A 15304-nucleotide genomic window follows, 5' to 3' on the forward strand; every position below is an offset into this window, starting at 1 on the left:
GAATGAGAAGAGAAAGTATATTTAATGCAATAATTGCTGAAAACTTCCAGAAACTGGGGAGAGGAATGGACATCTAGATGCATGAGGTCCAAAGGACCCTAAGTAGGTTGAACCTGAACAGAGTTACACTGAGACACATTATAATCAAGTTGTCAGAAGTAATAAAGAAAGAATTTTAAAAGCAGCAAGAGAAAAGAAAGACGGTTACATACACGGGAACCCCCACAAAATTCCTGCCAAATTTCTAAACAGAAACTTTCAGACAAGAAGAGAATGGGATGGCATATTTAAAATAATGAAAGAGATTAACTATAAACCAAGAGTTCTATACCCAGTGAAACTGTCTTTTAGAAATGAAGGAGGAACAAAGACTTTCCTAAATAAACAAAAGAAGTTCATTACCATCAGAAATGCATTATAACAAATGCTAAAGGAAGTTCTTTGAGTGGAAGTAAAAGAATACCAAATACCATCATAAAAATACAAAAAGATCCTGTAAATCTCACTGGTAAGGGTAAGTATACAGTCAGGAGCTAGATTCTACAATACATAACAGTGGTGAATAATACTCTAGTTTACAAGTTTTAAGACAACAAAGGTATTCAAAGTAACCATAATTACAATAATCTGTTCTTAATTACACAATTAAAAAAAACCATCTAAATTGTAACAGCAATAACCTAAAATGTAAGAGAGAGAGGTACAAGTGTCAAGTTTAAAAACTCAACTGAAGTTGTTATCAGCTTAAAATAGGGGTGTTACAAGCTTAAAATATTTTACATAAGCCTCAATGTAACAAAAAGAAAAAATCCCATAGTAATTACATAAATAACATGCCAAAAAAGTCAAAACATAGGGTATCAGGACATCAAAACTCAAAAAACAAAACAAAACAAAAAACAAAAACAGGTTAAAGAACAATGAATCTATAATCCAACCAGAAACAATCAACAAAATGGCAACAGTAAGTCCCTACCTATCAATAATTTCTTTAAGCAAACAAATTAAATTCTCTAATGAAAGGACACAGAAGGGCTAAATGAATTAAAAAACAAAACAAAACAAGATCCAACAATATGTGAAGAGTCTTCACTGAGAGTGAGGGGATGAAAGAAACATTTCAAGAAAATGGTAACCAAAAAAAAAAAAAAAAAAGCAGGGGTAGATATACTTATGTCAAACAAAATGGACTTTCAGCTAAAAATGACCAGAGACAAAAGATCATTATATGATAATAAAGAGGTCAGTACATGAAAACATACCAATTATAAATATTTATGTGCTGAACATTGGAGTTCCTAAATATATAAGCAAAGACTAACTGATGTAAAAGGAGAAATAACAGTTATACAGTAATAGTTGGGGAGTTTAATACTCTACTCTCAACAAAGGATAAATCAACCAGACAGACAATCTACAAGGAAACAGCAGATTTGAACAACACTAGAGACCAAATGGAGCTAACAGACATACGTAGAGAATTCTACCCAACAACAGCAGGATATACATTTTTAGTCACTTTATTTTTTAAGTTTATTCATGTATCTTGAGAGTGTGTGTGTGTGCACGTGCAAGAGCAGGGGAGGGGCAGAGAGAGACAGAGAAAGAGAGAGAGAGAATCCCAAGCAGGCTCCACATTGTCAGTGCAGAGCCCGATGTGGGGCTTGAACTCATGAACCATGAGATCATGACCCAAGCCCAAACCAAGAGTTGGACGCTTGAGCCACCCAGGCACCCCCACATTGTTTTTGAGTGCACAATGAACATGTTCTAAGACAGACCACACATTAGGCCACAAAACAAGTCGTAGCAAATTTTAAAAGACTGAAATCACATCAAGTATCTTCTCTGACACAATGGCATGAAACTAGAAATCAGTACCAATAGGAAAACTGGAAAACTCACAAATACGTGGAAATTAAACACTCTCATGAACAACATGGGTTAAAGAAGACATTAAACATGAGATTAAAACAAAGTTTGGGGCGCCTGGGTGGCTCAGTCGGTTAAGCAGCTGACTCTTGGTTTCGGCTCGTATCATGATTTCACAGTTCACGGGATCAAGCCACACAACAGGTTCCATGGTATGAGCACGGAGCCTGCTTGGGATTCCCTCTCCCCTTCTCTCTCTGCCCTTCCCCTGCTGTGTGCGCTCTCTCTCAAAATAAATAAGTAAACTTTTAAAAAATAAATAAAACAAAGCTTGAGACAAATGGAAATGGAAACAGAGCATATCAGAACTTGAAGGATGCAGCAAAAGTAGTTCTAAGAGGGAAGTTCAGAGCAATAATGCCTACATTAAGAAGAGCCCAAATGAACACCCTGAATCTACACCTGAAGGAGCTAGAAAAAGACAAACCAACTGTAATGCAATGGCATTGTATGATGACAGATCGTAGCTACACTTGCGGTGAGCACAGCATAACGTACAGACTTAGTGAATCACTACGTTGTACATCTGAAACGCAACTGTGCTTCAATTTTAAGAAAAAGAACTGAGGGGCGCCTGGGTGGCGCAGTCGGTTAAGCGTCCGACTTCAGCCAGGTCACGATCTCGCGGTCCGTGAGTTCGAGCCCCGCGTCGGGCTCTGGGCTGATGGCTCAGAGCCTGGAGCCTGTTTCCGATTCTGTGTCTCCCTCTCTCTCTGCCCCTCCCCCATTCATGCTCTGTCTCTCTCTGTCCCAGGAATAAATAGACGTTGAAAAAAATTAAAAAAAAAAAAAAAACAACTTCATTTGTAAAAAAAAAAAAAAAAAGAAAAAGAACTGAGCCCAAAGTTAACAGAAAGATCAGAACATAAATAAATGAAACAGAAAACAGAAAAAGAATAGAAAAGATTAATCAAACTAAGAGTTGGTTCTTTGAACAGGTAAACAAAACTGACAAACCCTCACTAGGTTAATCAGAGAGAGAGAGAGAGAGAGAAAGGTCTCAAATCAACAAAATTATAAATGAAAAAGGAAACATTACAATGGACACCACAGAAATTCGAAACATGATTAAGAGGCTACGATAAACAACTACACACCAAGAAATTGGACAACTTATAAGAAATGAAAAAATTCCTAGAAATGTACAACTTACCAAGACTGACTCAAGCAAAAAATAGAAAATCTGAACAGACAGATTACTAGTAAGAAGATTGAATCAGTAAGCAAAAACTTCCCAACAAAGAAAAGCCCAGGGCAAGATGGCTTCACTGGTGACTTTTACCAAACATTTAAATAAGAATACCAACTATTCTCAAACTCTTCCAAAAAAATTTAAGAGTAGGAAACATTCCTGAACTCATTTTGACAAAGCCAGCATTTATCCTGTTACTAAAAACCACAAAAGGACACTATTAAGAAAGAAAACTGCAGGCCAATATCCCTGATGAATATAGATGCAAAAATTATCAACAAAACATTAGCAACCCACAATCAGCAGCACAGCAAAGGATCATTCACCACGAATAAGTGGGATTTATCCCTGGGATTTAAGAATGCTTCAACATATGCAAAATCAATGTGATATGTCACATTAATAGAAAGAAAGGAAAGAATCATATGATCATCTTACTAGACACAGAAAAAGCATTTGATAAAACTCAATGTCCATTCATGATAAAATCTAAAAATTAGGCATAAAGAACATACCCTAACATAATAAAGGCCAAATATGACAAGTCTACGCTTTAACATTAGCCTCAATTGCGAAAGACTAAAAGCTTTTCCTCTAAGGTCAGGAAAAAAAGGCTACTCTCAATATTTCTCTTCAACATAGTACAAGAAGTCCTCGCCAGAACAATCAGGCACGAAAAAGAAATAAAAGTCTTGATAAAGGCACGTAAAAGGAATTGTAAACAAAGAAGCAAAACTGTCTATTTGTAGATGATGTCATTTTATTTTTTTTAATATGAAATTTATTGTCAAATTGGTTTCCATACAACACCCAGTGCTCATCCCAACAGGTGCCCGCCTTAATGCTCATCACCTACTTTCCCCTCTCTCCCCCCATCAACCCTCAGTTTACTCTCAATTTTTAAGAGTCTCTTATGGTTTGCCTCCCTCCCTTTTTTTTCCCCCTTCCCCTCCCCCTTGGTCTTAAGTTTCTCAGGATCCACATAAGAGTGAAAACATATGGTATCTGTCTTTCTCTGTATGACTTATTGCACTTAGCATAACACTCTCCAGTTCCATCCACGTTGCTACAAAAGGCCAGATTTCATTCTTTCTCATTGCCAAGTAGTATTCCATTGTATATATAAACCACAACTTCTTTACCCATTCATCAGCTGATGGACATTTAGGCTCTTTCCATAATCTGGCTATTGTGGAAAGGGCTGCTACAAACACTAGGGTACAAGTACCCCTATGAGATGATGTCATTTTAAATAAAGAAACTCTAAAGACTCAACCAAAAATGGTTAGATCTAATCAGTAAATTCAGTGAAGTTGCAGGATACAAAATTAACCAAAAAATCAATAGCATTTCTATATGCTAACAATGAATTTTCTGAAAAACGAAGAAATCGACCCCAGTTCCAACAGCACCAAACACAACAAAATCTTAGGAATAAACATAAGTAAAGAAGTGAAGGATGTCTATTCTGAAAAATACAACACACTAATGAAAGAAATCAAAGAAGAAAGGAAGAAATGGGAAAGTATGATATGTCCATGGATTGGAAGAATATTGCTAAAATGTCAAAAATACCAAAAGCCATCTAGATATTCAATGGAATCCCTACCAAGATGACAATGACATTTTTTACAGAAGTAGAAAAAACATTCCTAAAACCCAGATGGAGCTACAAAAGACCCCGAATACCCAAAGAAATCCTGAGAAAGAAGAAAAAAGCAGGAGGCATCACAGTTCCTACTTTCAACCTAGAATATAAATCTATGGTCGTCAAAACACTATGGTGCTGGCACAAACACAAAGAGACCAATGGAACAGAATCAGAAGCCCAGAAATAAATCCAAGCACATACAGTCAACTGATATTTGACAAGGGAGCTAAGAATACTGAGTGGAGAACAGATAGAATGAAATTGGACCTATATTTTACACCACTCGTGAAAATTAATTCAAAATGGATTAGATACTTAAACTTAAGACTTGAAACCATGAAAGCCCTAGAAAAAAAATATAGGAGTAAAACTTCTTGACATGCATCTTGATAATGACTTTTTGGATGTGATGCTTAAAACACAGGCAACGAACAGAAAAATAAACAAGTGGGATGACATCCAACTAAAAACCTTCTGTACACCAAAGAACCCATCAAGAAAGTAAAAAAACAACCTATGGAATGAGAAAAGTATTTGCAAACCATGTATCTGACAAGGGGCTAAAATCCAAAATACACAAAGAAATCATACGGTTGGGATGAGCACTGGGCATTATATGTATGTGATGAAATACTCAATTCTACTTCTGAAACCAATATTACACTACATGTTAATTAATTAGCTTGGATTTACATAAAATTTTTAAAAAAGACATCATATGACGCAGTAGCAAAAAAAAGTAACCCAATTAAAAAATGGGTAAAGGACCTACCTGAACACACGCTTCTCCAAAGAATATACACAAAAGGCCAACTGGTACATGAAAAGATGCCTAACATCACGAGTCATTAGAAAAACGCAAATTAAAACCACAATGCAGTATCACCTTATGCCTGTTAGAACCTTATGCCTGGCCACCTTATGCCTGGCCACCACTGATAAGGCCAGCAGTAACAGATGCTGACATGGATGAGGAAAAGGACCCTTGCGCACTGTTGGCAGGAATGTAAATTGGTGCAGCCTTCCCATACTATGGAAAACAGTATGGAGGATCCTCAAAACAAACAGACAAACAAAACAAACAAACAAAAAACAAAGAGCCATCATATGATCCAGTAATTCCACTTCTGGGAATACACCCAAAGGAAACAAAAACACTAACTCAGAAAGCTACCTGCACCTGCATGTTCACAGCAGCATTATTTACAGTAGCCAGACATGAAAACAAACTAAGGGTCCCTCAAGCAATCAATGGATAAAGAAGGAAGGGTGTGTATGTATACACATAATGGAATATTATTCGGCCACAGAAAAGGAAAACCTACCATTGGTAACAACATGGTTAAACCCTGAAAGCATTATGCTTTGTGAAATAAGTCAGAAAGAGAAAGACAAATATTGTACGATCTCACTTATATGTGGAATCTAAACTATCACCACCGAACTCACAGAAAAAGAGATCAGACTTGTGGTTACCAGAAGCAGAGGAAAAGGAGAAAGGTGGTCAAAAGGTACAAGCCCCCGGTTGTAAAAATAAATAAGTTCTAGGGCTGTAATATACAACATAAGATGACGGTTAGCATTGCTACATAATATATAGGAAAACTGTTAAGAGCAAATCCTAACAGTTCTCATTATAAGGAAAAACCATTCCCAGTTTTTCTTTCTTTTCTTTTTATTGTATCTATAGGAGAAGATGGACGTTAGCTAAACCTATTGTGGTAATCACTGCACAATATATGTAAACCGAATCATCACGCCACACTGCTTAAACCTATACAGTGATGCTGTATCAATTATTTCTCAATGAAACCAGAAAAAAATTTACAAGAAACTAACAAAGCTTTTGCTAGACTTACGTTGAAAGAAGCACCACTGGTTTGGACTGAGGAGACCAGGGAGGATTCCTTTCAGAATGAAAAACAGTTGTAGGGTCCCAAACTTCTACAGGGAAGAATCAGGCTCAGAGTCTTACTCAGCTACGAGTATGGGCCACTCTTATGGGAAAAGAACAAGGATTCAGAAGTTAGAGGCAAGAGCCACAGAGAACCATTCCCAGGGCAAACCACTCTCAAAGCACGGGAGTCTTTTTTTCCTTTGGGAACAATAAGGGCTGAGGAAACGTGTGCCCCAAGATTTCAACATTGTTGTGGATCAGTGACTGTTATCTACCTTTACTTTGCCCTTTTAAATGAGAGTTCCTCTGATGGTCCTTCTTGCTACGTCTCCTCGTTACAGTCTAGAAATGCGGCAGAGCAGTAACGTGTGTCCTTAGCTCACAGGTCTTCAAGTTCGAGAGGACCAAAATTCAAGGAGCCGCACCTGACAAAAATGTACCCCAGGGGTTGCATACATATCTAGACTTAACTTATTTTATTTATTTAGAGAGGGAGAGCAAGCATGCCAGTAGGGGAGAGGGGCAGAGGGAAAGAAAGCGAGAGAGAATCTTAAGCAGGCTCCACACTCAGCACGGAGCCCGACGTGGGGCTCAATCACACGACCGTGATATCATGACCCGAGGCGAACTCAGATGCTTAACCAACTGAGCCACTCAGCCGCCCCTGATTCATCAACTTAAAACAGCACTTCTTGACTCCCTGCTACGTATGATGAGGAAAATAACAAATAGGCAAAAAAAAAAAAACAAGAGTCTCAAAAGGAATGCTAAGAAGCATTTACCTTGTTCATAAAGTAGCTTCATATTTGAATCTTTGCAGGCCACCAGATTGTTGAGCAACGCAATCACACTTTGCATGGTGTGACCCAGAATGTTCTCCTGATGTTCCTGCAATAGATCACAAATGTCATCATAACTATACAGAATTACAATTATACCACGACAGAGACAAATGATCGGGTGACCTCTGTCCCTTCATCCTTTGCATGAGGCTAAATGGTCAACTTTCTGCACCTAACGAAGCAGATCCTTCCGCATTGAGACACTCCCCCCATCCGCGTGTTCAGTTAGCTGGGAGGCAGCATGAGTCATTCAGAGCGCAGTGCGGCTGCATGTGGCCTCCAACCCAGGAGCGACAGCCACACGGCTGTCTCTGCTTCAGATGGGTGACGCAGGAGTCCGAGTGACCAGAAGTAACTACGTGGACCTGGGGAGACCGCACCTGAAAGTGACTGAGGTCACAAAATGAAAGCGCCAGGTCTTGGAGGGACAACACACGGCAGAGCGACCAGGAGACCCTTGATGGACACATGGTTTCCAAGGCTTACGAGAACACCCACGCTGCATCTGGCTCCGAAGCTGCTGTGTCACCGGATGTGGGTCTCTCAGCAATGACAGCCCCTTGGCGTCATGCGCCTCGCCATCTGTGTCTTCGCTGGATGTAAGACAAGGGCTTTGCTTGCCAAATACCGATGCCCCCAAATTTCTAACTTTCTTTAGAAACACACACTGAAGAGTAAATGGTAACGTTTGAATGTTCCACTGACACGAGCTCAAGAAGACGAATAGGGAAGCGATGGTCCTCCACCAATTTCATCTAATTATTCGTACAGTGGGTTGCGAGGAAAGGGTGATTAATAGGCACAAGATGACACGACACGTTATTCATGATAAAGTAACTAACGATACATAGGAAACCTATTCTAGTCAAGAAAAGAGGAGCTAATAAATCTTTTCAGGTTTTTTTTTTTTTTTTTTTTTGGTCCCATTCAGTAAAATAACACATTCCACTGCTTATTCAAAGACCAGCCTGTCAGCAAATATAGGTCCTTTTCACTGGAGATAAATCCATTGTTCCTTTGATCTACACATTTTTATGATTAAATGTATCTTTTCTACGATGCTCTTGGTAATATTTTTGCCTCTTTGTGAAGCCAGTACTTCAATTTTTCCTTGTGCTGATGGGGTGAGGCCGCTTGTCGATACAGGCATTTCCTTTAGTACAAAAACCCACTATCCAAACCTCCATTGACCCCTGAACACTAAGAACCCAGGATTGTACCCTGGCCAACCAGGTTCTCGGACTCCTGCCCTGGAGTTTCCAGACTCCCTGCAGAATGAAGGCCTCTGCCAGCCGCACTACTCAGCCTGCAGAGGGGCGTTAAGCGAAGGTGCGCTCTGATTATTAGCAGCCCCCACCAACCTTATCACTGGGGGTCCTCAGGACCAAATACTTGATGCAGGAAATAAAAAAGAGACCCATAATCCTGTAACCAGACTGAGAGAAATGGTTCCTTTTCTAGCCATTATTAAAAATGTTTTTTTTATTTTTTTAATGTTTGTTTATTTTTGAGAAAGAGAGACAGAGAGAGAGAGTGAGAGGGGGAGGGGCAGAAAGAGAGGGAGACACAGAATCCGAAGCAGGCTCCAGGCTCCAAGCTGCCAGCACAGAGCCGGAAGCAGGGCTCGAACTCACAAACTACAAGACAATGAGGTGAGCTGAAGTCGGACGCTTAACCAACTGAGCCATCCAAGTGCCCCAAACCATTGTTGTTTTTAAGTTTCTTTGTTGTTGGTTTTCAAACAATTCATACACTGTGACCTTTGTTTAACATAAAGTGAGGGCTTTATGAAGAGTATAGTAGAGAATTCTATAGAGTCACTCTTCTCTCTTGCAGGTATATATGCTTCCTACATGGTGTGGGGGAGAAAAGAGCATGGGACAGAATCATTGTCCCTGCTCAAGATGAGGCTGTGGTTCTCCAGGGGAACTAAGATAGCGACTGCTGTGGCCTAGATTATCATTTCCCCCAGAAAGAATTAAATACATGCAAAGGGCAGTTGAGAAGGTGTACATATGAATTAAACACACTTCCATTAACTTCTATCAAGCTGAGTTATTTCATTTCTCTTAGCAACGTTAATAAGATTTGTTCTTGCTGTTCACAACCATATTAGCCTACAGGGGATAAATTATCTATTAAAAAACATCATAGTTGCTTCTTAAAGTCAGAGTAGAGGATTTCTAAGAAGGGAGAAAACAGTACGGTAAATATGTGGGGCCAGAGTTAGTCTTGGGCACTTCGCAAGCCTCATGCAAAGAGAAAAGGGAAACTCGAGTTTGGTTCAAAGGCCACGGGCCAGAGTTGGAAGGGAGGGATGATCCCGATGGAAGACTGGGTCCCATTGGATGCTCCTCTAGGGCACCCCGTCCCCCAGCAAGCTATGCCTGAGCCCCAGGGTGAAAAGACCATAACGGAAGGCTAGGTAAAGACCTGATGTCTTTTTTTTTTTTTTTTTTAATTCCCATGGCTCATAATAAAGCAAGCAGTCTACACCACGGGCACCTCAACGCACGCCAGTAAAGCCCTCTAAGGAGAGACAGAGCAGGTTATGACTGTGGCACAAGAGGGCCTGTGGCACAGGGTCAGGGGCCCAGCCACCAGCGGCTTCGGCGCTGATCTTGGCCCAGGGTGGCAGACACCCATGTGGGCCTGAACAGGGACAAAGCGTGGCTGACAGTTTTGCTGATGCGGCACTACGTGCCGGGGCCTGTATCCCAAGCATGTAACCTGCATTATCATCTCATTTAATCCTCACACATACACCCAAGTGGCTCCGGTTCTCCCCTTTTTACAGATAAGGACATGGAGGGTAGCGAGGGGAGGTGGGACTTGCCAAGAATCACCCAGCTCTTCAGTGGCGAGGCTGGGATTCGGTCTGGGTGATGGCAGAAGCCATGCCCCTCATCACCACGCGGCATCGCCTGGGGACCACAGGAACGGAGGCGGGGGGGGGGGGGGGGGTTGGAGCCACCATCCCATCAGCACATCCCAGTTTAACCAATACCACCTGAGGAGCAACGGGGTGAGGTGGGAGGAACTTAAAGGGCCTGGAGTAGCAGGTGGAAAGCAGCAGCCAAGCACTGAATTAGGGAAGTACTGTAGTGCTGCCCTCCCTGTGCCGCCATCACTGGCACCTGCTGGCCTCATAAAAGCCCTCAGTATGCACCACGATGCTGTAAGACACACAACCCGGGAAGCGAGATGGAGGTGCTGGTCACAACTAAAGGAAAGGAAAGAATAAGCGTATTACCCGAGAGACTGAAGATACATACTCGAGCCCCCCCATCCGCAGCACCATTGCTCAGACATAGCATTAGCCTCGGCTGCTGGGTAAGAAAGGCAGCCGAGCTCATCAGAGAAGCCATCACTGACGACCCACGCAGCCACGGAAGGCAATCCTACTGCATTTCAAGATCATGACGAAAACATTTAACTCCTTTATCCATAACCCATCAATAAGCACAGCTGACCTAATTTGTGTGCCTAATGGCATAGTGTATGGACATTTAATAAACAGAGTACTTGAGAGCTCTAATAAAACACAGCATTTGCCAGTAGAGATAATTAGAATGGAAACAGCAAAATTCTGGTGTTTGGCAACATAGATGAAACAACTTCATTAAAATGTACAGCTTCAGCAAATGAAAGGCAGGGGAGCACTGGACCCTGAAGAATCAGCCTTCTCAAAACTAATTGCTTCAGTGCTTAAAGAGGACAGCTCTGAAATACCAAGGGCACAGCAAGGAAACACTACTGAAAAATGATCAGCCATCCCAAAGCAGTTTCACTGTAAACAGTGTTAGACTTCGTTCTAGTATCTGAGGGCGGAAACGGCACTAAAAGCCTTCAGATGGCCAGATTCAAAAGTTTGGCAGGGGTCTGAATAGTCAAGGCAGGAAATGCCTTTAGCGATGAAGAGTAACAGTGAACCACGGTCACTCTCTGCTGCCCTTGGTGTGGGGTCAGATCTCAAAAGACAGCAAACCGAAAGGCACCCACCAGTCCCGACGGAGGTTAGAAGCCAAGGGGAGGCTAGAAGGCAGAAGCACACACACAAGTGTTGTGAACATGGAATCTCTGATCTCCTGGAAATAAACACAGGACATGTCCTATTCAACACACAGTGAGATCATATTTCAGGGCAAACCCACACGTTGCACGGCAGGATGCTAGTCTGCGGTGCCCAAGCCTGCACACAGTACAAAGGTGCAGCTCTAGGACAGAGTGGGGTGTCCACTCACTGTCCCTTTTACACCTTCTCCCACACGGCTGGGTTCCTAGACAGCTGGAGCCCACAGAAGGCTCTTCAGAGCGTCCCGATGTGACAACTGTATCTGAGGGGATGAGGACACTTTTGCAGATTGCTGATTTTTCACAAGGCTGTGCCACACACCGCTCAAACTCCATGGGATCTAAACTGAACTCATCCTGTCCTTTCTCCTCACACATCCTCCTTTTGTCTGCCCACCATGCAGCCAAAGATCCTGGAATTACCCAGGGGCCAACTGCCTCGCCAACCTCCCACATCCAATCAGCAATCAAGTCCCCCTGATTCTCCCCGGGGCCCCTCTAGCAGCTCTCCTCTGCCACAGGCGGTTGCCATCTTTGGCTGGGGCTGCCACGAGTCCCCTAGTGGAGACTCTACTTCCAGCCTCCTCTCCTCCACTGCAGACCAGGCTCCTCTTTCTCAAGTAGCAAGGCTCATCCCCATTCCTAGGGTTTAAAAGTGGGACCCGGGGGCGCCTGGGTGGCGCAGTCGGTTAAGCGTCCGACTTCAGCCAGGTCACGATCTCGCGGTCCGTGAGTTCGAGCCCCGCGTCAGGCTCTGGGCTGATGGCTCGGAGCCTGGAGCCTGTTTCCGATTCTGTGTCTCCCTCTCTCTCTGCCCCTCCCCCACTCATGCTCTCTCTCTGTCCCAAAAATAAATAAAAAACGTTGGAAAAAAAAAAAGTGGGACCCACAGGCCGAGGGAGCGCATGAGAGTCCACCGTAGGCCCAAGGTGGAGGGCCATTGCTTCCCACCATCCAGAGTGTCCAGAGCCCCAGGGGAATCAAAGGCCTGAAGGGAGGGGAGGCCACAAGATCCACGGGTGGCAGAAGCAAGGGCATTGTGGTTCCCGTGCTTTTGATCCCAGAGCAGCATCACGTTATGATTTTGGAAATATTCTCATGATTTCCTGAGCCAAATTCTGACCCCCGGGGGTAAGGAACAGGGAAGGAAACAAGCTGAAGGGGCACAAATTTAAGACTAATTTCACAGGGCGCCTGGGTGGCTCAGTTGGTTAAGCGTCCAACTCTTGATCTCAGTTCCAGGTCACGATCTCATGGTTCATGGGTTCGAGCCCCACATTGGGCCCTGTGCTACTTGGGATTCTCTGTCTCCCTCCCTCTCTCTGCCCCCCTTCTCTCTCTCTCAAAAGGGAAGAACACTAAAAAATACAATGAATTTTACCCATTTACCTCATAAATGCATACAGGATTTCCTGGGAAGCAAGGCAAGGATATATGGACATCCAGAGTGGGAATGTTTGAGGCATGACGAAGTTGGGGCTGGGGTGACCATTACTGAGCATTTGCTGTGCCAGCTGCCAAACAGTCAAACAGCTCCTGGGCCCAGGGGTCAGGGCTGCTGGGGGCTTAGCAGGCTCTGAGGAAGCACTCTTTCCCATAGGTAGCCAGACACATAGGATGCTCTCACCCTAAAAGCCTGGAGGTACAGAACGAAGTCCCTTCTTTTATTTGGGTCATCATCTTTCTGATTCAAGACATGCGAGAAAAGAATTTAAATTTTTGAATCTGACTGACAGATATGGTCGAGGCCCTCAAGCAGCAGCAAATACAAGTTCTTATTAGCAATACATTCCGGCTGGCACAGAAAGGAGGCTGTGGACCAAATGGTACCATTTGCCAATCATATGCCGAGCTCAGCTGGAGAACTCCAGCCCTCGCTCCACGCCAATGGCCGAGTGCTGCGGATGCCCCCCTGGCAGGTGAACTGTGCCACTTGGCGTGCTCAGCCCTCCTGCCCTTTCACACCATTTAAGCTTCTAGCAGCAAGCTCCCCTACCCCCGGCTCCCGACAGGGCGCTACGCCTCAAGACAGGCACAGCGGGTCAGAACCAGTGCCGGTCGGGCCGGAGAGCCCTGGCAATGGAGACAGAGGGGAGCAGCGGGGACCAGCGTCCCCAGACGCGGGCTGCACCCCTCCCACGTGTCTGCCTGGGATGCCGATGGAGGGGCTGATCTGCCCCACAACACCCTGTGTGAGCTAAACACAGGCCCGAAGGGGACAAATGAACAAATACAGGGGTATGTCCAGACACACAAGTCCCTCTGCCTTCCCGTTACACCCCTGCCACTGCCCAAAATAATAATCACAATGTTAACAAAATAAGGCCTTGACAAACTACCGTCCCCTCTTAAAGACTCAGGCCAGGTGTCCTTGGCAGCAGCTGGGGGCCGTGGGGAAGGCGGTCCTTCCCGTTGGACAGCACGGTCATCGCCTTCCCGTGCCTGACTGCATCATAGCACCTACTGTATACATAACGGTTGGTTCCTTCATTCATTCCTCACCTGATCTCGAGCCCTTGGAGGGCAGAGCTGGGACTTTCGATCAAGTCCCCAGTGCCAGGAGCGGCGGCGCCTGGTAAGCAGAGGCCTCTGGTGTATTAACGAAAAACCAATCTTGCTCCAAGTCGCTTGGGTCAATACAGCTGGGGAAGGGATAGATAGCTCATGAGAGTCTCCGTCAAGGAATGAACTTGTCACTGACCAGAAACTGCCTTCAATTAAATAACTGATAAATACTTATTGAGCAATAAAAATGGCCGTCCTCTAAACGTTTAATAGGTACATACTCGCTTTTGGATATTTGCAATAAATGACAAATTCAGACCTTTTCCCTTTAACCAAAATACATCAAATCTCTCACGTGTGAAATAGTTGTCAAGGACTCACGAAGCATGTGCATCGGCATGGAAAATGTACACTCCACTATTCCTGACAGACGCAGACACGGTTTTAATGGGGCTCTCCGTTAAAAAGGATTGCTCACAAATAGAAAGAAGTGTCCCATTTTAAAGAAAGAAAATACTGCGTTCGGGGACTGGAAAGATCGATACATTCAATTATCACGAGACAGTTTTCAATTACGGCTGTCTTTTCCTGTGGGAGTTTGCCCACACTGGGGAGTTCACCAAGTGTGGTGCTCGCGGTTCCTGTCTCAAAGGAGTACTGGCCACGTGTGCCGGAGAAGACCGTGCTGGGAGCTGGCGACTTTATGTGAACCTAGGGTTTCAGAGAGCAGAGAGAGATGGCGCTAGGCAGAAAGGAAACCGGGCCGAGGAAAGTCAGAGCTCCTTGGCTTGCCCCAAACCAGCAGGCAAACCTGGAGTGAAGTGAGAATCAAAGTATCAGACTTTGGGGGCGCCTGGGTGGCGCAGTCGGTTAAGCGTCCGACTTCAACCAGGTCACGATCTCACGGTCCGTGAGTTCGAGCCCCGCGTCGGGCTCTGGGCTGATGGCTCAGAGCCTGGAGCCTGTTTCCGATTCTGTGTCTCCCTCTCTCTCTGCCCCTCGCCCGTTCATGCTCTGTCTCTCTCTGTCCCAAAAATAAACAAACGTTGAAAAAAAAAAAATTAAAAAAAAAAAGTATCAGACTTTGGAAGAAGCTGAGAAAACTTTCTAGTTCAATCTTTTGATTTTAAAGATAAAACAACTGAGGCCTGAGAAGAGAAGAGAAGAGAAGAGAAGAGAAGAGAAGAGAAGAGAAGAGAAGAGAAGAGAAG

At 43.8% G+C, this 15304-nt stretch overlaps 1 protein-coding gene across 6 annotated transcripts in view; it reads right to left on the bottom strand.

Moving 5' to 3' along the window:
• The window catches only part of ULK4 (unc-51 like kinase 4), a 586637-nt gene that overhangs the window by 238252 nt on the left and 333081 nt on the right, over positions 1 to 15304 (bottom strand). For all 6 annotated transcript variants that reach the window (XR_005791953.1, XM_040479906.1, XM_040479903.1 and 3 more), the window contains one exon: positions 7455 to 7560. Coding sequence is in view for 5 of the 6 variants with exons in the window: in XM_040479906.1 (XP_040335840.1) it covers positions 7455 to 7560 (106 nt within the window). In the remaining variant the exon portion in view is untranslated. The remainder of the gene's footprint in view (positions 1 to 7454; positions 7561 to 15304) is intronic.

The sequence above is a fragment of the Herpailurus yagouaroundi genome, unplaced genomic scaffold, assembly GCF_014898765.1.
Source record: "Herpailurus yagouaroundi ecotype Mexico unplaced genomic scaffold, PumYag 159, whole genome shotgun sequence".
NCBI classification, from domain to species: Eukaryota; Metazoa; Chordata; class Mammalia; order Carnivora; family Felidae; genus Herpailurus; species Herpailurus yagouaroundi.